At 48.8% G+C, this 20,340-nt stretch overlaps 1 protein-coding gene across 2 annotated transcripts in view; it reads right to left on the bottom strand.

Annotated features, from left to right (window-relative positions):
- LOC138582171 (gametocyte-specific factor 1-like) overlaps positions 1–20,340 on the bottom strand; it is a 933,223-nt gene that overhangs the window by 239,506 nt on the left and 673,377 nt on the right. For both annotated transcript variants that reach the window (XM_069653216.1, XM_069653217.1), the window contains exon 7: positions 8,670–8,730. In XM_069653216.1, coding sequence (XP_069509317.1) covers positions 8,670–8,730 — 61 coding nt within the window. The remainder of the gene's footprint in view (positions 1–8,669; positions 8,731–20,340) is intronic.

Here is a 20,340-nt window from a genome sequence, read left to right as displayed (position 1 = left end):
TTTTCCGCCGGAGGCCCGAAAAGGTGGACGATGCTGCTGAAGAGTGCCCAGGGCACGGGCCATCTCCTTGTCCGTCTTAATGGCCTGCAACAATTCGTCAACGGCTTTCCCAAAGAGGTTTTCGTCAAAGGGCATGTCCAGTTCCCTCGTCTGGGCCTCTTGCCGGATGTTGGTGGCCTTCAACCAGCCACGACGGAGGCAGACACTGTTCCCCATCTGTCGGAAACCCCATGTCTGCGATGTCCAGGGCCACAGTGATTACATGGTCCGATGCCAACTCGGCCTCCTACAGGATATTAAGTGCCTTTGTCATCGGGGAGAAATTCCAGCAGCGGGGCCCTCTTATACCACAGCTCCCTGTCATATTTGGCCGTATTTGGCATTCGCTGCCTTGACTGTCATCACTGCTGAGTAGATCACTTTCCTACCTGTGGCCTTGTGAAGGATTCTAACCGGGCGCCACACACCGGACCAGGACATTCGCCCTCAGACTTAAGATGTAGCGTGCGATTAGAATGCTTTCTAATTAATTTAAAAAAATTCGAATTGAGCCGATACCCGACTCGTCTCACACCCTGGGTCACAATGGACCATGAACCAGGCCGATGGGTGGTAAGACAATATTTATTTTGATTTCAAAGAAAATCGCACCATTTTTATATTGGCAGCAATCACCAATAGGGTGATAATTACAATGTAAACTACTGAAATACACTTGGGCAACCTTCTACAAGAACATATCCAAAGCACAAATGAATAGGAGCACTTTTTCAATTAGGATAGATAGCACCCGAGTTAAGCTTTCCCCCCGCAATGTTCCCTCAACCCTCACAAAATAAGAGGCAAAAACGGATTTTCAACCCTTTGCAATGGCCTAAAATGACATTCGGATTTTAACAAATAATTGTGTGTGTAATTAATGCTATACATATGTTTTATCACAGTATCAGGAATGTTAGATCACTAGCAACTATAAGGCAAGGCATCACAAAAGGCATACAGTTCAAAAGCAATGTAATGTGAAAGTGAGAACCCAGTGAAGTCGAAATCACACGTGGAAAAGTTGCATTTACACTTTGTTTTAAATGTCAAAACGTTTTTCTTTTTTAAACTGTGAAATATACAAAATCGGAATGTGTTTCTTTGGGCAGGGTGATAGATGCACATCACAGGGACAATATGAATGTGAAAGAGTGACTATAGCTGAATAACTAGATGAGATTTGCAAGATACAAGGAGGTTCGGTTTTGGTAAAATGAAGCAATTAAGAAGAGAGGAAATCTGTTTGGAAAGAAAAAGGACAAGTTTTACATACACTATTATTCAGACTAAATTGTTAAAGAAAGACACGGTACGATCCCGGGTTAATTTGAAACTTAACCCTTTCACTCCATGTTCAGATCTCTGTGGGAATTAATTTAAATTATTCCAAATATTGCTAGAGAGTTACAAGATGAGGTGAATTAAAGAATTGCACCAACACTAGAAAAACAAGGACAGGGTGCACAGAGAATTAGAACAGTTTAGACACGTTATCAGGGTATGGACAGGATCACTTAGAAAATAGGGCAAAGACAAAGGGGTCAAGATGGGGTATGCTATGTGTTACTATGGGATGGGGAAATACTCGCAGTCCATGCTGGAGTTTGGGATCTTGGGCAGCCAAGCGGGTTCTGGGCTCAAAAGGTTCTGGTCACCGGATAGCGGGCTCTCCTGGCAAAAGACAGTTGGGCAAAGGTCTGGTCACGGCAAAGCAATGCCTCAGTTGGGTGGAGCAGGTAAGCAGGGCAAGCAGGCGGCACTGGAGAATCCTAAAGCGGGCTCAGCCACCTTTCCCCTTTTTACCTGAAGTTAGGGGGATTTTGTTATAGGCTTGTTAGTAGGATTTCTGGATCAAGGCCTTGCTGGATAGGATCAGCTATGCTTTAGCCTTGCAGGGATAGGATCAGCTAGGCTTTGGACTTGGAGTAGAGTCTGGAAGTCTGGAAGGTGGATCTGGAATGTCAGGATACGCAGGTGCTGGAAATTCAGCCGAGAGTGTTTAGAGTTCTGTCAGCCGCCCTTATTATAAGCCCTGGTGACATCATAGGATTGTATGGTGGGGGCAGGCTTAGCTGGGCACGCCTCTAAACTGGGTTGGTCAGGGGTGATTGCTAGCGCCTTCCTGCCAGCTGGTTGGACTTTTAGAGACATGACATCAGCTTTATGATGTGGGTTTACTATGTCCAGAACCTCCCACAGTTAATTTGCCACAACCCAGTTGTGACATCTTAAGTTACATAGGCAGATTACATATTTTACGCAGAGTATGGCAGTCCAATTCTAATGTTTGTATGCTATTATTTTGCCCTTCTAATGTTTCTGTATTTTCAGTGTTAAATATTTGACCTAAAATTTTATAACTTTATACATGCGTATAGATCATAAGGCATGTAAGTATTGAATTTCACAGGGGCATCTTGTACACTTTCTTCAAACTGTACAATTCTCTGCCATTTCTGTTCCCAAGATGGCAGTGATGGCTACCACTTCTTAAAATAAAAACCACAAAATTACATTTAAACTGTTAACTTTTTACATTCCTGCAAAGCCTTGTTGCAAAGATAAAAGTCTTAAAAGTTTATTAATAAAATTGTCTTTAGAGCCAGAATGGTCAGCATTGTTCACCATATAAGGGCATAGTTCCAAGGCTGCTCTTGAATTGGCTTTGAAGATCTCAGTAGAAGTCGCAGAGACGTGTGATTTCCTTTTTCACACGTCTGTGTCCCAGAATCCCCATTGTAAGATACCTCAGCCCAGACAAAAGCCTGATGAGCCTGTGATATGCGGCCTTCTGGCCTATTCAAAGTTTTTCAAAGTAGCAATTAGCACTCATGTGTACTAGAATCTATTGTGGCTCCTTCTGTTGCTAGCAACCCTAAAGCAGAAACCTGTTTGGCTAGTTTTCAGAAGGCAGCCCATGTCTTTATTTCTTATTTTATTTTAAATCAAAGGAAAGCCTGTTGAATTAAACATCTCATGTTTCCCAGCAACAAAAAAAAACATACATTGCTTAGGCCAAAACAGGGCCTTCTTTCAACATTACACTTTTAGAACAGACATTTTTGCTTATTTGCAAAAGCGCATTTTAACACATGGGGAGGTCTGCTGGGCTGACCATTTCAAAAGGCTTTCTCTCTGAATATTCCACATTGCTTTGCAGACCCAGTCAGTTTCAATTCTACAACAATCGGTTTAAGACACAGGTCCATTGAAATTGATATAGGCCCAGAGAGCCAGAGTCTCTTTTGCAGCATTGATATTTGACATTTTGTAACTCAAATGTCAAGCGTCTTCCCGGGCTACTGAAAATAAAGCTTCTTTTGATTTCTCAGATTTGGCCGACACAGCCTGTCATACAGGGATAATGTTCTATTTTGCTGGAGCACAATGGGGATATGGATGTGCATGACAGGGCTTTAATGATAAAAAGCAATGAAATAGCGTCAGGGCAACATCCATTTTAGTGTAAAATATTCCCTTTTCAATGGGAACTTTTTACAAGCAGCTGAGCAGCGCTGTCTTTTTCAATTAGCTTCTTTTGGTGCGCACAAGAACACACACTGGCACTTTTCTCAATAGGTGTTTGGCAAGATGGTGCAGCCATGAAACTTGTGTATAGGCGCGTTATAACTTCAAGGATCTTGTCAGCCTTGCTGCCAAACAGATGATTTGTCAAAGGGCATGTTGAGAAGACAGGCCTGAACATCTGGTGCAAACCCTGACTTCCGCAACCACGCAAATCTGCGCATCGCGGTGCTCATAGCCATGGACCTTGCAACAGTATCAGCAGTGTGAAACCCAGACTGATGGGATTCACACATGGCATCCTTCACAATAGCCAGAACGCCATCCCCTTCGGGAATATGCTCAGCCGCTAAAGAAATACAATTCCAGAGTGTGCGAAAACTTCGCCAAGGCACAGGTGGAGTTGGCCAATTTCAACGCCATACTCCCTGCAGAAAATACCTTGCGTGCCCACCCATCCATGCGTTTATTGTCCCCATCAGGAGGTATGGTAGGGTACACTGCCTGCCTCGAGGAAGCTGGAGCGCCTGAACCACCAAACTCTCTGGAGTGGAGTGGGTGGACAGGTAGCTGGGGTCGCTACTGGACAGGCAGTATTTATTTGTTAACGACAGGTTCACCGCCGGAATAGCCTCTGGGGTGTTCCAAGTAGCCGCCACCCTAGTTTGCAATTTCACATGAAATGGCAACACCATGTAAGTGGACGGACCCTGATCCAAAGTATCTGTAAGATCATCTTGATCAAACTGCACCGGAGGCCTGGACCATCCCAGGTACTCCACCACTCTGAACATTAACCTCTGATATAAGAGTCTGCATGATCACCTGGATCCGGTCCGTCGAACTCCATCTCAGGGAAGTGTCAAGACCACTGGCATCATGCAAGGACCGACACAGATCCTCTATCCAACTCTGTTAAGAAATGAGACAGTCGGCACACGAGTGCCATACGGAAGTCCAAAAGGACAAACATCGGACATTTCTTCGTTTTCATAAATGTCCTAGAGGGACTTCAAGAACTTTCCATTGGAGAGGAGTACACCTCTTATCAGAGATAAGCTTCACAGATTTAGAAGTAGCCTTCCTTGGAGGGTCCACAGTCACAGGGACCTCCACCGGTAAATTCAGTCCGGATGGCGTTGATTGCTTCAAGGGCCTGACCAGGGGTAAAGACCAGACAGGCGCACTAGACTGGCACGGCACCGATTGAGTCGACACCTTCAAAGGCTTCAACGATTTAGCAGGTTTAGTCGGAGATGAAGACCGCAACCTGGAACATCTCTGGTGATCACCTGATGCCTTGTCCGAACAGGGCCTCGAAGGCTATCGTTATTTGTCACGTCGACCACCCTGGCCCAAAGGCGTGCAAGTATCTGACCGAGACCGCTCCTTGTCGGCTTTGTGAGAAGGCGTGGACGGAACTGTGCCGTGGACTAAAAGATCTGCAACATCTGCACCCGGAAAGCATCCCAATCCACCGGGGGTCGAGGATTTGGTGGGGCAAGCAACCCTTTTCGGGGAGGTGTCCTCCTAAAAGGACGAGGAAAGCAAACAATGACGCTGCTTACTGCACTGCCTCAAAGAGGACGAGTGGCGCGAACCACTGCGGGACTGGGACCGCTTGGACTTCTGACGGGGAGAGTCCCCTCTCAATTCGTTGGTCGAAAGACCAGACGACTTAGATGTACAGGGCTTGGACACCCTGCCTACCTTCAATTTCCCCTTCCATTCCCACAAGGGCTTAGCATTCAACTACTGGCACTTCGAGCAATCATACTTACCATGGTCTTCGCAGAGGCACCAGAGACAAATACGATGCAGGTCCGTGATGGACATCTTGACACTGCAGCCCCGACATTTCTTGAAGCCACACTGTGGGGGTCGTCGGGGTAGAATTTCATGAGGCGCACCGAGTTTTCGAAGCTAACATGTTTGCGGAAAAAACGGAATTGAGGCTACGGGCACTGTGCGTGCTACTTACAACATCTGATGACGTCACCCTTGACGGAGGCCTTCAAGGGATATCTACCAGATGCCATTGACACAGGGCAACCTCTGCCGAAAAAATTCCGAAGCAGCACAGCTGCGGACATTAAAGGTCATAGATGAGAAATCTGTTGGAGGAAACAATCCATTCGAATAAGCATTTATTTTAGGATTCTTTAAGATTTTCCTGTGGCCAGCAGTGCACCATAGATCACCGTCAGGAGCGAAATCGTTGATCAAGCCATGGCACCCCAACATATTTAGAGTTTGGAAGAACTTCATACTTCATGTTGGAGATTGTAGAATTAGATATTTGCATTGGCACTTTCACACTTAACAAGGCAGAATTAAACTGCACTTCACAGTGATGCCACCTTTTAATGGCATGGGGCACCCGTGGTATTCATCAGTGCAGGGAATACTTCCTTGTACTAACTAACCATGGAACTAAGAACTCTCCCAACAGTCAGGAAAAAAAAGTACTGGAAGAGCACATCTCTTGCAGTCTGAAAAGAAATATTCCTCGCCTAAAGAAGTTGCTCTTTTTTTCCAAGTGATTAAGCCTTGAAGATTGTGTGGCTATGGTAAACCTAAAATTAGGTTAAAATTAGCCCTTTTTCTCACTCATGTATGTAATATTGAACACTGTTTCTATGACTTTGGAGTCTGACAAACTCGACAGGCATCACTTTTTTCTATTGCGCGACACAGCACCTTAGTGCAGTGTCGCAGAGAAGTCCTTTAGATTTCTCGAAAGGTTTAAATACCTTCTCTTGCATAAACTACTGTTTCCAAGAGCAGTAAAGTGAAATTGACTTAACTTACCTTTGTCACTTTGTAGACCCAGCACAGACCATCTTATGTGGAGTGCTGGAGGGGATACTTAGTATCCTCGTGTCTTCTTTCTCATGTAACATTTTTAGGTTAACCTTTCTACAATTAATGGCTGGTGGCAGTGTTTTATTTTTCCTACCATTGCGCATTTTTACCGCCGGCTGAAACTTCATCTGCAGTATTGCATGCATGGGTGCCCATTTTGTCAAACTGGCCCGGTCCTTTTTCGCCATTTGTAAGGTCCTTATTGAGATTTACTGTGTGCGCCAAACCAGGTTTGGTCCCTTCGTTCTTTTGTTTTTGGCAGGATTCACTGGTGAAGCCCGCTTGTGGCTCCGGCGTGTTTGGCAGGGCAGAAAGCGAGGGAGGTTCCCAAAACTCCCTGTGCTTAGTCTCCTTGGTTACAGGAATGCACCCAAAGGTGATTGGCTGTCCTTGGAGGGCATCCAACCTGCTGCGTAAGTGACAGCTAGGCTGCGAATGAATGGGAGAAACTTGCATAAAAGGCAAGTTCTTTTGCAAGGAAGGCAGAGTCGACCACTGGACGAAGCAACCGAAGAAGAAACTGGAAGAGAAGCTTGCCGCACCCTCCTGGACCGATGGTTTGCCCGGTGATGCCCTGCTGCAGTGCTGAAACTCCAAGCTTCGAATCGACTAGAGGATCCCAGAAAGGACTACTCCCGTTGGGTTGATGGGACCCATCAACCCAAAGACAAACTTGCCTGGAATCCCTCTCTGTTAGCTGTACCTCTCTGCTGCTGCAGGAACTGAGTGCCAGGGGACAGGAACACCAGGATGAGTGCATCGCCTTAAAGACAGACCCGAGCTCCAGGACGATCCCAAGCGCTCCCTCGAAGCAGGACTTCCCAAGCATGAGCCACCTCAACAGAGTGCTGGACCCCAGAAGCAATGGGAGCCCACAAGATATCCAAGAACCTCTGTGGTGCTTTTTGCGAGTAGCTGAAACTGCAAAGCGCTGCTGATCTTGAGAGTGCCTATTGCTGCTGCCGACCTTCAACCCGTAGTGCAGGAGTCTCTTAGGAACAAGAGGATCTGCTGGAGTAAATAGGAACAGAAGCCAGCTGGACCTTTTCCTTCAGACTCAAGGTACTGTCTAATTAGGGGTACTTACCTCTGGTTGTCTCTAGCTTGCTTGCTCACTGGACACTTGCATTACCTGCATTTGCAGAGTTGCTTGCACCTTTGCTTTTTCACAAGCCCTAATAGCTTGTACCCCAACAATGATATTTTTCTACAAACTTTTAACATTGTGCAAGACTTTTGTGCTATCTTCAAGACGTGCTCAGCTCCCCTAGACTTTGCTAAATTGACATTGGCTATCCTGGCTCCCTGCAGACTCTTACCCTCTGACTGTGTTCATCTGTCCCTCCAAAAGGTCATACACAAGTTACTCGTACAGCTGGGTAAGGGTTAGCCTATACTCCATTGGGGGATTTTAAAGTACGTACCTGTTGAGAGAAGCGTGTTAACCATTGTTTCCTTCTCTAACCCTTTCCTTTTTCCATAACTCCAGTATTACATTTAAGTGTTTAAGTGATATATCAATGCCCACAGTGTCCTAACTATTGAAGTCACCTGAGGGTGCAGGAAGTGTCTGTGTGTAATCCCAAAAGGGTAGCTACTTAATTTAAACTGAAGGAGTGCATTTTTGAAATGTAATTTATTGATGCATATTGCCCTTTCTAAAGAAGGTTCATTTTAAACTGACTTAAATTAATTATTTTATTAAGAAACCTTGAGCATAAGTGTTATTTGAATACCTGTCCCTGTGAATCTCTATGTTGCACCTCTACTGCTCACATTGACTCTTGAGATAAGCCTGGCTGTTCAGTCACTCCACCAACTTGTGTAGTACAGGCCTAAACCAAAGGGAGTTTGCTACTGCCAATAGGACAAGGCCGGTGTAGTCTCCCACAGGGTTACTACATACAATCTTGCCTAACAGTACCACAGTAGTTACAGAGACCCCAAATAAAACGATATGTGGAGTGAAGATTATTTACCTGAAAATAATATCAAGAAATAAGTACTGTAAGGTGAAGGCACCTAGCTGGAAATACTTTGCTCCATTTTTAAGAAATGGATTCTAAATACGTAGAAAAAAAAAAAATCTTGTATGCCGTCCTCCAACTTGGACATCTTCCCAGTCTTTAGAAAGGGAGGCGGGATTTATAGGCACCGAAAGCTATGAAGCATCATTTAAATTCCATGATCAATTAACTGTTACGTAGCAAACAACAAGTAAAGAAAGTCCAGCTTACCTGCTTACTGCACAATTGACACTACCCCAAATAAATACTTGTCCAGATTGCTGCTTTAGGTCTGTAAGAAAAAGAAAAAAAAATGTCACTCCTGCTGTAGAAATAGGTGCCAATAAATACTGCAACCAACCTGTTTATCACTTGGTAATACAGAAACAATGAACACAGCAGGAGAAAATCGGGCAAGTACATGTGTTAAAAACCAAACTTTTGGAGCTATTCCATGTGGCCTCGAATAGGTCACAGTTACTATTCCTGCTGTGCCTGGAGGACAGTGTTTTGGCAATGTTCTGCAGGAGCCATTTCTGGGGCAAGGGTTTGCGTCATTCCTAGTTGCCCTAGCTGCAATGTGAACATGACTTTGCGCCAAAATCCGCGAGCAAGGTGGCTGATAGATCAGCTATGACCAAAGAATGCTCTGCTGGGACATGACCATCAAAAATGCCACTGTAAAGTGGTCCTAGATAAAGAAAAGGCTACAAGCCATGTTATGTGGTGACAGTGCGTGGGATGCAGCCTTTGGAGTTACTCCATGAAAGTGTTTGTGCCATTCAAGAATACTGTGTTGTTTGTACGAAGTATTTTACAACTGTTTGGCCAACGTCTGGTATGTTCCCACTCGATCTGTAGCATGAGACCATGGCGTTAAAGGCAGCGACATAGGCTAATATTTTGATGTTTTTGTTCACTGGCCTATACTGCCATTTGCAAGCACCTGCATAGTGGGCCCACGGGACATGTAAAGCAAGTAACAAGAACACAAAGGTAAATAATACAACCAATTTGAGAATATACAAGTAAATAAAAGTATTAAAAACAATACACAGCCATATAAAAATAAGGCCCTACACTTTTAAAAGTCCATCCCTTGCTAGAAGAGATGGGGACGCGTGCTCTAAAAGTGACAAGATCCAATTAAACAGTTTACAGTAGGCTAGGGGTCTTTGAAGTCGACTGAACAAGTGCATGCAAAGTCAAAAGGCTGATGTAAGTGTCTTAAAGCAGCAAAAACACAATCTTCTGGTGCAAAAGTTTTACTTCAGGTTTTAGGTACGGCTAGACGGCGGTTCCATGATCTGGCAAGGCTGCTCCTGGCACTGGACGTCCCCAATTCGACAAAGAAAGGATCACCACGCTGTCAGACCTTGAAGGACCAAAAGAACACGATGCAGGTGGGAAACAGCGAGGACCACCGTGATCCAACAGCAGAAGGCACTCCTTGTGGCAAAAAAAAATAAAAAAGAAGCGGGATCTGCAAGACCCCTATTCGTTCTGGAGGGCAGCAAATGCAGCGGGAGGACTCTTGTTTCACAAGTCCAGGGACTACAGAGTCCCAAGTCTGAGCTCATGACATCAACTGATTCAGCGTGGTAGCCTAGGCATGAGCTTGTCAGTCCACAGGATGCTATCGGGACACTTCAGAATGCTACCAAGGGCAGCATCCTCAAGCAGAGGGCAAGACTGGTTGCTCCTACAAGTCCAGGATGATCATATAAAGAGCAAAGCTTCGTCCAGGAGAATTTAAGACGATTTCGGCTGAATCGACAAGTTCAGGGTTTAAGCAGGATGCTAGTCGAACAGGTCTTGGCTCGAAGACTATCTAAAGAGTGGCTGCAAGAGGAGGCTTTCCCCAGATTTAGCTGAAGTCGCCTCAGTCTACCAAGGGTAATTATCTGCACCATTAAAAGTGGCATGGCTGTGGAATCATGGGCAGCCTTCAGCCACCACATCTGCCCAGCAGCAGACACTTGCTAAAATATGGACTGGGGCCAGACAGTCCAAGCACCCACATCTGGCCACAAACTCACATTGCTGTTTTGCCTGTGAAATCACTTACGATAAATGGCAAATCTGGCCCCGAGAGGGCAGGAATAATGTCAAAACACAAGATGGCCAAAGATCAAGACATAATCTCGTGGCACGGCCATTGTACATTAATTGGTACACCAAAAGGCATTATGCTGTAAAATGCAAAAGTGCATAGGAAAATGTAAACTTTTTTTTTCAAGATAACAGTTCAAAATTATCTACTGTTAACAGCCTGACCTGAGCACATGAAAGTAAAAAAAGCTATGAAAAACAACAGTGAAAAGATACATAGTATCCCTGCCACGCTTCACTATAAGGCAGTGGTCTTCAAACCTTTTCGGCCTGTGTCCTAATGAGCAAAATGTGGGCAGGCCAAGGCCCCCAAAAAATACCAAATGGACAGCAAGTCCAAAATGGCTATGAGCTCACTGTCACTGCACCCTACTCCCAGTATAGCGCATGGGCGCCCGCACCTTCTCCCATCAGTCCCTGGGCTTTCCTCACCTCACCACAGACCCTGGGCTCTCCCATCCTGCCCAGACCACAGTCCTTGGGCTCGCTTCATCATGCTCTCAGCACAGACCCAGGGCCAGTGGCGGCGGGTGAATTTTTTAAGTGTGGGGAGGAGGATATATGGGATACATTACTCACCGTAATCGTATTTCTGATGCTTGTATCTGCTTAGATTCACATGCTGTGCATAGGCCGACGTCTAGTGGAAGCTGCGGAGTATTACAGTTTGTTTTTCGAAACTCGAAAATGGGCGTCGACACAGGGCTTGCCAGTAATACTATCCCTAGTGTGACATCCACTGTACCCATGATCCCTCATGCGTGTAGGACCCTCAGATGAACAAGTTACTTTCTTACCTGGTATCGTTCTTTCGATGGGATTGTCCGACGACGTATTCCATATCTATGACAGGTAATCACCACAGCTGTGCTGCTTCGGAAACTTTTTTCGGCGTCTGCGTCGATGCGCCGTCGTCGAGGACCTCCCCCGACGTCCGACGTCATCCGATGTGATAAGTAGGATGCACGACACCCGTAGCCTCAGTTGTAGTTTTTTCCCCCAGAACGTGTGACATTAGTCTACTGCCAGTCAGACACAAAGCCTTGCGGAACATAAGCTGCAATCGCATAAGAAATTCTGCAGCGGGGAAGGTAGGGAGGGAGCGATATGGAATACTTCATCAGACCATCCCATCGAAAGAACGTTACCAGGTAAGAAAGTAACTTGTGCTTCGAGGGGATTGGGTCCTCCGACATATTCCATATCTATGACAGACTCCCAAAGCAGTACCAGAGCAAGGAAGAGGGAAAGAATTTAGAAACAAAATTTAGAATTGCCAATCAAATAGCGGAGCAAAGGACCGCCTTGCCAAAGGCCAGATCCTGTCCTCGGATGGAATAGTGACGTACAAATGTATGTACTGAAGCCCAGGTGGCTGCATCTCAGATGTTGCGAATAGGAACACCCCTCTGCAGGGCAGTAGATGCAGCCATACCCCTGGTAGAATGGGCCCGCAAGCAAGCCAGTGGGACCTTACCCGCCAAGCGGTAACACTCCGAGATGGCCAAAATAATCCAAGGAGACAAAGTCTGTTTCGTCACAGCTTGTCCCAAACGCTTTCCAGCGTAACCAATAAAGAGTTGATCGTCCACTCTGACCCGGGGCATGCGTGAAACATAAAAGCTCAAAGCTCTCCTAGGATCAAGCCTACGGAGCCTCTCCTCTTCCTTACCAGGATGTGGAGGAGGATAGAATGCCGGAAGAACAACCTTCTGTGCTAAATGAAATTCCGTCACTACCTTCGGAAGAAAAGAAGGACGAACTCCAAGGACAACCCTGTCCTTATGGAAAACAGTGAAGGGTGGCTTAACTGAAATTGCCTGTAACTCACTCACTCAGCGAGCGGAAGTAACCGCAACTAAAAACACAGTTTTCAGAGTCAACAGCCTCAAAGGGCAAGAATGTAAAGGCTCAAACGGAGCACCCATAAGAAACTTAAGAACAAGGTTTAAATCCCAACCGGGCACCAGGAAAGGCGACGGAGGGAACAGATTAGTGAGCCCTGTCAGAAACTGTGAAATTAAAGGAATCTTAAAGTAGGAACACTCTTCAGACGAGCGCCTAAAGATGGACAGCGCCGCCAGGTAACCTTTAATGGTACCCACTTGCAAGCCCCTGTGGGCCAAAGAAAGTAAAAAGGACAGAACCATGGGGATGTCGCATGCAAAAGGATCCACATTCTGAACTCTGCACCAGTCGCAGAACTTGCGCCAACGGCAACGGTACAGAGACTTTGTTGCCGGCCGTCGGGCCGCGAGCAACACCTCCATCACGTCTTCAGGGAGGTCCCAATCCCTATACCTCAACCTTTCAGAAGCCAAGCGTGAAAGTTGAGGGATGTGACCTCTGTATGGAGAACCTGACCCCCCTCCCGTGAGAGAAGATCGTCTCGGTAGGGAAGACGACGTGGAGGGCAGATGGACAAGTCGAGAAGGTCCGGGTACCATGTCCTCCGAGCCCACGCCAGAGCAATGAGGATCATCCGGGAACCGAACTTCCATAACCTCCGAGGCACTTGCATGATGACGGGGACTGGAGGAAACGCGTACAGCAGTGGGAATGACCACTGTACCACAAACGCGTCTCCTAAGGCTCCTTTTGGAGGAAATTCCTGCGAGCAGAACCTCTCGCACTTCCGGTTGACACTGGAGGCGAAGAGATCCACTTGAGGGGTCCCCCAAAGGGCGAAGATCTCCAGGAGAATCTCCTGAGCCAACTCCCACTCGTGAGAGATCGTGCTCTGCCTGCTCAGAGCGTCTGCCGTCACGTTTTCGTCTCCGGCCAGATGAACTGCCGAGATCGAAACTTCCTGCTGGATGGCCCAGAACTCGAGCTGCATCGCCTCCCTGCACAGAGGAAGTGACCCTGCCCCCCCCTTTTTGTTGAGGTAGTGCATGGCCACTGTGTTGTCCGTCAGGATCAGGACATTCTTTCCTCGCACAGTTGGCAGAAAAGCCTGACGGCCCTCAGCTCCAACAAATTGATATGGAGTCTGGACTCCGACGGAGACCAACGACCGCTGACTGTCAGCTCGTTGGCATGAGCTCCCCATCCCGTGAGGGATGCATCCGTCACGATCGTCACCTCCGGCCAGGGAAGCCAAAACGGAGCCCCCTTCATCAAGTTGCCTTCGACGGCCCACCACAGAAGGTCCTGGGCGAACGAGGGCGGCGCCTGAATCGGGTCAGACATCCTGCCGGAGGACTGCGACCATTGCATCTTGAGTGCCCACTGCAAAGATCTCATCCGCAGGCGAGCCTCCGGCACCAGAAGAATGCAGGATGCCATGAGGCCGAGCAACCTCAAGAACTCGAACGCTGGGAGTGTCTGGGCATGCTGAAACTTGTGCACCATCTGCTGAATGTGAAGAGCCCTCACCTGGGGAGGAAAACACTGCCCCAGGGAAGTGTCGAGCACTGCTCGAATGTACTGGAGCCGCTGTGTTGGCGTCAAATGGGACTTCTTTAAATTGAGGGAGAAGCCCAGCCTGTGAAGGGAGTGGCAGGTGACGGACAGATGATCCAGGACTTGCTCGGGAGAGCTCCCCCTGATCAACCAATCGTCCAGGTAAGGCTAAACGTGAATCCCCCCTTGCCCGAGATGCGCTGCCACCACCACCATGAGCTTGGTGAAAACCCTCGGGGCGGAGGTCAATCCGAACGGCAGGACCCGAAACTGAAAGTGCGAGTCGTCAACCGCGAACCTCAGGTACTTCTTGTGCTTGGGATGGATCGGCACATGGAAGTAAGCATCCTTGAGGTCGAGAGACACCAACCAGTCCTGAAGCTGAAGGGCCTGGAGGACTTGAGAGAGAGTAACCATCTTGAACTTGTCCTTCCTGAGGAGTTTGTTCAAACCGCGCAAGTCCATGATGGGTCTCAAACCCCCCCGTCTTTCTTCGAAATCAAAAAATAAGGGGAATACCATCCCTTGTTCCTCTCCGCTACAGGCACCAGTTCTATGGCGCCTTTCTCCAGCAGGGCTTGAGTTTCCTGCGCAAGGAGCGGATCCGGACTCTGCAAAGAGAGGTTCCCTGGTGGATTGTCGTGAGGCCTCTGCCGAAAGGGAAGACAGTAGCCGTGGGTTATGAACTCCAGAACCCACACATTTGAAGTAATGGCACGCCACTCTACAAGATGCTGCGCCAACCTTCCCCCAACCGGCGAACCATGGGACATGGCCTCATGACTGAGTGGTAGCGGCTGCGGCGTTACCGGAGGGCAAATAGGCAACTGCCCAAGCGGCCTTGGCACCACGGGTACCCTGTCGTCCACCTCTGGTACCCCTGCAATGGCCTCTGACTGCCAGCTCCTCTCGCTTTACTGAAGGACGAGTAATAGCGAAAGGAACCACCCCTCCATTGCTGTCCCCTAGGACGAAAAGGCGGAGGCTGGCGAACTGCAGCGCCCAACGATTTCGCTGCAGCTTTGGAGGTCTGCAACCTCTCAAGGCTCTCGTCAGCCTTGCTGCCAAAAAGGTGTTCACCGTCAAAGGGCATGTTGAGGAGCCGGGACTGCACATCAGGAGCAAACCCCGACTTCCGCAACCACGCAAACCTGCGTATCACGGTGCTCGCCGCCATGGACCTGCTGACGCATTCAGCCAAGTCCAAACCCGACTGAACGGACTCGCACATGGCATCCTGGACCATAGCAAGGAAACCATCCCGTTCGTCCCCTTCGGGAATATGTTCAGCCGCTAACGCAACAGTTCCACAGAGTGTGTGTGAAACGAGACAAGGCACATATGGAGTTGGCCGCCTGAAGCGCCATACCACCTGAAGAAAACACTTTCTTCGCCCAGCCATCAAAACGTTTGTCGTTCCTATCAGGAGGGATGGTAGGGTACGACGCTTGCTTTGCCGGGGCCGTGGCCGCCAGCACCACCAAACTCTCCGGAGTGGGGTGCCTGGTCAAGTAGCAGGGGTCGCTACTGGCTGGATGGTATTTTTGCGACAAGGACCTGCCCACCGCCGGGAGACTCTCCGGAGCAGTCAAAGCCGCCGCCAACCTTCTCTGTAGAGCCATATGAAACAGCAGTACCGGGTGAGTTGGGGGACCAACATCAAGGATGTCCGTGAGATCATCCTGCACAAACTCCCCTGCGGGAGCAGACCATCCCAAGTACTCGGAGACCCTAGCCATAAGGAGCCGGTACGAGGAATCGTCATGAGAGCCAGGCTCAAGCCTACAAAACTCCACTTCCGGAGAGGTGTCCAATCCACTGGCATCATGCAGTGACTGCCTCAAATCGTCAAATTGACTATGGCCCGAGACCATCTCATCTGGAACCTGACTAGGAACCAGGCCATCAGAATCCTCATCCACCTCCGAAATATATTCCAGGTTGTGAAAAGAAGGCACCCGAGAGTGCTTGCTCTTAACCAGAGCCTTCCCCCGTGCCATGGGGCACCTCCGACACCCCGGCCTCGAAAGGCATCGAGAGAACAGGCATCGGCGCCGAGAGGATCGGCGTCGACGTCAGATGCCGCCAGCATCGACAGCGTCGACACAGTCCTCGAAGCCGGAGCTCCGAGCGTGTCCTTCGACGACCTGAGCGTCGACGGCTTCGACGACTTCGACGACTTCCTCGGAGCCGGAGCCTCGAGAAAGCCTGTCGACGCCCTCGACGCCTCAGGCGTCGATGTCTTCCTAGAAGACATCACAGGTGCACACGGTCTCGAACGCGTCGAGGACCGGGACCTGGAACGGGTATGTCGAGAACGAGTCCCCTTGTCCGAACGGGACCTCTCCCGTGACTCGTGCCGACCACTCTTGCGAGCGATATCTCTCGACCTCTCACGGCCGGCCCCACTCGGGGGCGCAGACGGCTTAGTACCCTGCGACTCGAGAATCGCCAGCATTTTCTTCCCGAAGGAAGCCTATTCCTCCGGCGTCGCACGGCTGGTGGGGTAAGCGACGTGCCGGGCAGAGTCCTCAGAAGAGGACCTGGAAGACGACCGCTGTCGGCGCTTCCGAGAATGCCTCGAAGAGGCCGAGGAGTGGCGAGACCGACTCCTAGAAGGAGACCCACGAGACTTCCGACGACGACGCGGTGAGTCACCTCTCGAATTATCCGTCGAAAGCCCCGCAGACTTCGACTTACGGGGCTTGGACACCCGGCCTACCGACAACTTCTTCTTACGTTCCCGTAAGGCTTTGGAAGTGAGCGACTCGCAGTCGATACAGTCATCCGTGTCGTGGGCCTCCCCGAGGCACCAGAGGTAGGCGTCGTGCGAGTCCGTCACCGACATCTTGGACCCACACTCGCCGCACTTCTTGAATCCCGGACGTGGGGTCGTAGAAGACATGTTCACACGAAGGATTTTCTCACAAAAACTAACAGGTTCGAAGAACCGAGAAGAACAGAACTCCAAAGATTCGAGGCGTTAAGCGAGATTCACGAAGCAACACGTTCGCAGAAAAAACAGAAATGAAGCTACGGGCGTCGTGCGTCCTACTTATCACATCGGATGACGTCGGAGGAGGTCCTCGATGACGGCGCATCGACGTCATCGACGCAGAAAAAAGTTTCCGAAGCAGCACAGCTGTGGTGATTACCGGTCATAGATATGGAATACGTCGGAGGACCCAATCCCCTCGAAATAGGATTACGGTGAGTAATGTATCCCTTCTGAGGCTTGTGGAATCTGCTTAGATCATATGCTGTGCATAGATTAGCGAGCAGTGTTAGAAGGAGGTGAGATGTGAGAAGGGTCATGAGCAAATAAAGGTCTTAGAACCGCTTGTCCCACTTGAGTATCTGTCTTGGAATGAGTGTAAAAGCAGTAGTGCTGAGTAAAAGTGTGAATAGAGCTCCAAGTAGCTGCTTTGCAAATGGTGTCAAGGGGTACACTTGCAATGAAAGCCATAGTGGCCCCAGTGCCTCTTGTAGAGTGGGCTCTTGGCGTAAAAGGCAGAGTTCTTTCAGAAAGGGAGTAACATAGCTGGATACAATTTACTATCCACTTCGAGATGGCACCTTTAGAGTCGCGATCTCCCTCTCTGCCTGTAGCTACGGAGACAAACAGTTGGTCTGTTTTTCTTAGCGGCCTGGTCTTGTCTACATAGTAGAGGACCGCTCTTGCACATCTAGAGTGTGTAGTTTCACCTCAGCAGATCTTTTGGGTTCTTGGAGGAAGGCCGGAAGCTCAATGGACTGGTTAACGTGGAATTTAGAAATGAACTTAGTTGAGAACCTAGGGTGTGTTAGTAGAACCAGATTATCCTTATGAACAGTAAAGAAAGGATCCTGCACTGACAAGAGCCTGAATTTCACTGACCCTTCTTATAGATGCAACTGCTACTAAGAAGGCCGTTTTATAGGTCAGTTCTTTGAGACTGGCTTTATGCATGGGATTAAAGGGTGGGCCCGTGAGTTTAGCAAGCACCACATTGAGGTCCCATCCTGGTGGAGGGTTCGAAATTGGAGGGTGGAGTCGCTTTACCCCTTCCATGAAGGCTTTAATCACTGGTACTTTCCAACACAAAATCTGTTATGGGAGGTGGTGTAGGCCGATAGTGCCGCCAGGTGTACCTTGAGTGAGTTAAATACCAACCCTGCATCCAGCTGGTGGAGCATGTAGGTGAAAATATTGGGAGTGCAATCAACCGGGTACATTTGCTTATTCTGGCACCAGATAACGAATCTCTTCAATTTATCAAAATAACAGTGCCTCGTGTTTGGTTTCCTAGATTACTTTAGGATGTCCATGCACCTCTGTGGTAAGTTGAGATGCCCAAACTCTGACTTCAGGAGCCATGCTGCCAAGTTCATTGAGCTGGGTTGAGGATGCACTGTTTGACCTTGGTGCTGGGATAGTAGGTTGTGCCAGCACGGGAGTCTGATGGGTTCGCACACTGCTAGTCTGCATAAGTGTGGGAACCACGGTTGCCTCGCCCACATGGGAGCAACTAGGATGAGCGTCATCGATACCCTGTGCATCTTGTTGACCACCTACCTCATGAGAGGGGTTGGTGGAAAAGCGTAGGCAAACATCCCTGACCAGTTCATCCACAGGACGTTCCCTTTGGAGTCTGGCTGAGGAAACCTGGATGCGAATCCTGGGCACTGCCTGTTTCCGCTTGTGGCGAATAGGTCTACTGTGAGAAGATGTCTTCTACCACTTCTCTGTGTAGACACCATTCGTGTTCTTCTGGGAGGAGATCTCTGCTTAAAGCGTCCGCTAGTGAATTGAGATCCCCTGGAACATGTTGAGATGACAGGTAAATGTTCCGCATGAGTGCCTATGTCCACATTTTCTGGGCAAGCCTGGACAGATTTGGCCAACGAGTACCTCCCTGTTTGTTTATGTAAAACATTGCTGTAGTACTGTCTGTTAGGATCTGTATTGACAGGTTCAACAGGTGGGGTTCGAACGCTCGAAAGGGCTCTGAAGACTGCCAGGAGTTCTAGCAGATTGATATGATTCTTGGCCACTGTGTGAGACCAGAGACCCTGAGCTGTGTGGTGGAGGAAGTGTGCTCCCCACCCTGACTGGCACGCGTCTGTAGTGACTACAGCTTGTACCTCCGGATCGTAAAAGGGTTTCCCCTTTGACAGGTTCTCTCTTGTCCACCAGTGAAGACTTTGTGCAAATGTTGGCGAAACGACCACTAGATCATCCCACTGACCACTTGCCCGAGACCACTGTTTCGCCAACCATTCTTGCATGGGATGCAGGCGCACGTGGGGGACCAGGTAAATACATGACGCCATCATGCCTAGCAAACGCATCGCTTTGTGCACCCTTATCTGGCGACTGAGCCGACAGAGGAATTTGCAGTAGTAGATTCCAAATTCTTTCCTCCGATGGAAAGGCCAACCTCTCGAGTGTTTAGTATAGCTCCTAGGAACTGCTTGGCGGTGCCTGGCACCAGGCTTGATTTTTTCTCGTTGATAGAGAAACCCAATTCGAAATGGACGTCGATCGTTCTTTGGATGTTTGATCTGCAAATTACTGGGGTCTCCCCCGTGATGAGCCAGTCGTCTAGGTAAGGGTACACCGGGATTGCCTCCCTGCGTAGGTGTGCTGCCGCCACCACCAATACCTTGGTGAATACCCTTGGAGCCGAGGCTATCCAAAAGGGCAGTACCTAGAACTGGTAGTGCTGACTGTCCACCTTGAAGCGCAAGAATCTTCTGTGCGCTGGGAACATGAAAATAGGCATCTTTCATGTCCAATGTTGCCATGCAATCCCCCCTTTTTAGGAGGGGGATTACTTCTTGGAGAGTAGACATGCGAAATCTTTGGGGCTGGACATACTTGTTTGCAGGGCTTAAGTCTAATACTGGACGCATTGTTACATTTTTTTTGGCACAAGGAAGTAAATTGAATAGATACCCTTGTTTACCTGGTTGCCCGGGACGAGTTCTATCGCATCTTTTGTGAGAAGATTGACGATTTCCTCGAGGAGGATCTTCTGGTGGTCCAGTGAATGTATCTTGACATGGAGGGTGGTTGCAGGGGCGCTCTAGCAGTTCGATACAATATTCTGTGGACACTGTGGACAGCACCCATCTGTCCGATGTGATCCCTTCCCATGATTGGGTGAAGTTGGAAATGCGCCCCCCTACTGGGGATGCATGGGAAGGGACCCTGAGCGGAACGTCACTGCTTTGCGGGAGGCATAACGCCGCCTCTGCCGGGGCTGCCTCTACCCCTACCACGGACCCTTTTGTTACCTCTGCCGTAACTTTGGGTAGTCTGCTGGTTGCCACCCCATGATGTACCCTGTCCCTATGAATAATTGGAGCCCCTCTGGGAATTTTGTCGGCGCGAGCGACGAAA

The sequence above is a fragment of the Ambystoma mexicanum genome, chromosome 3q, assembly GCF_040938575.1.
Source record: "Ambystoma mexicanum isolate Mex_15411 chromosome 3q, UKY_AmexF1_1, whole genome shotgun sequence".
In the NCBI taxonomy this organism is placed as follows: Eukaryota; Metazoa; Chordata; class Amphibia; order Caudata; family Ambystomatidae; genus Ambystoma; species Ambystoma mexicanum.
Note: the sequence above shows the minus strand (reverse complement) of the source record. Positions and strands in the feature narration are given on the sequence as shown.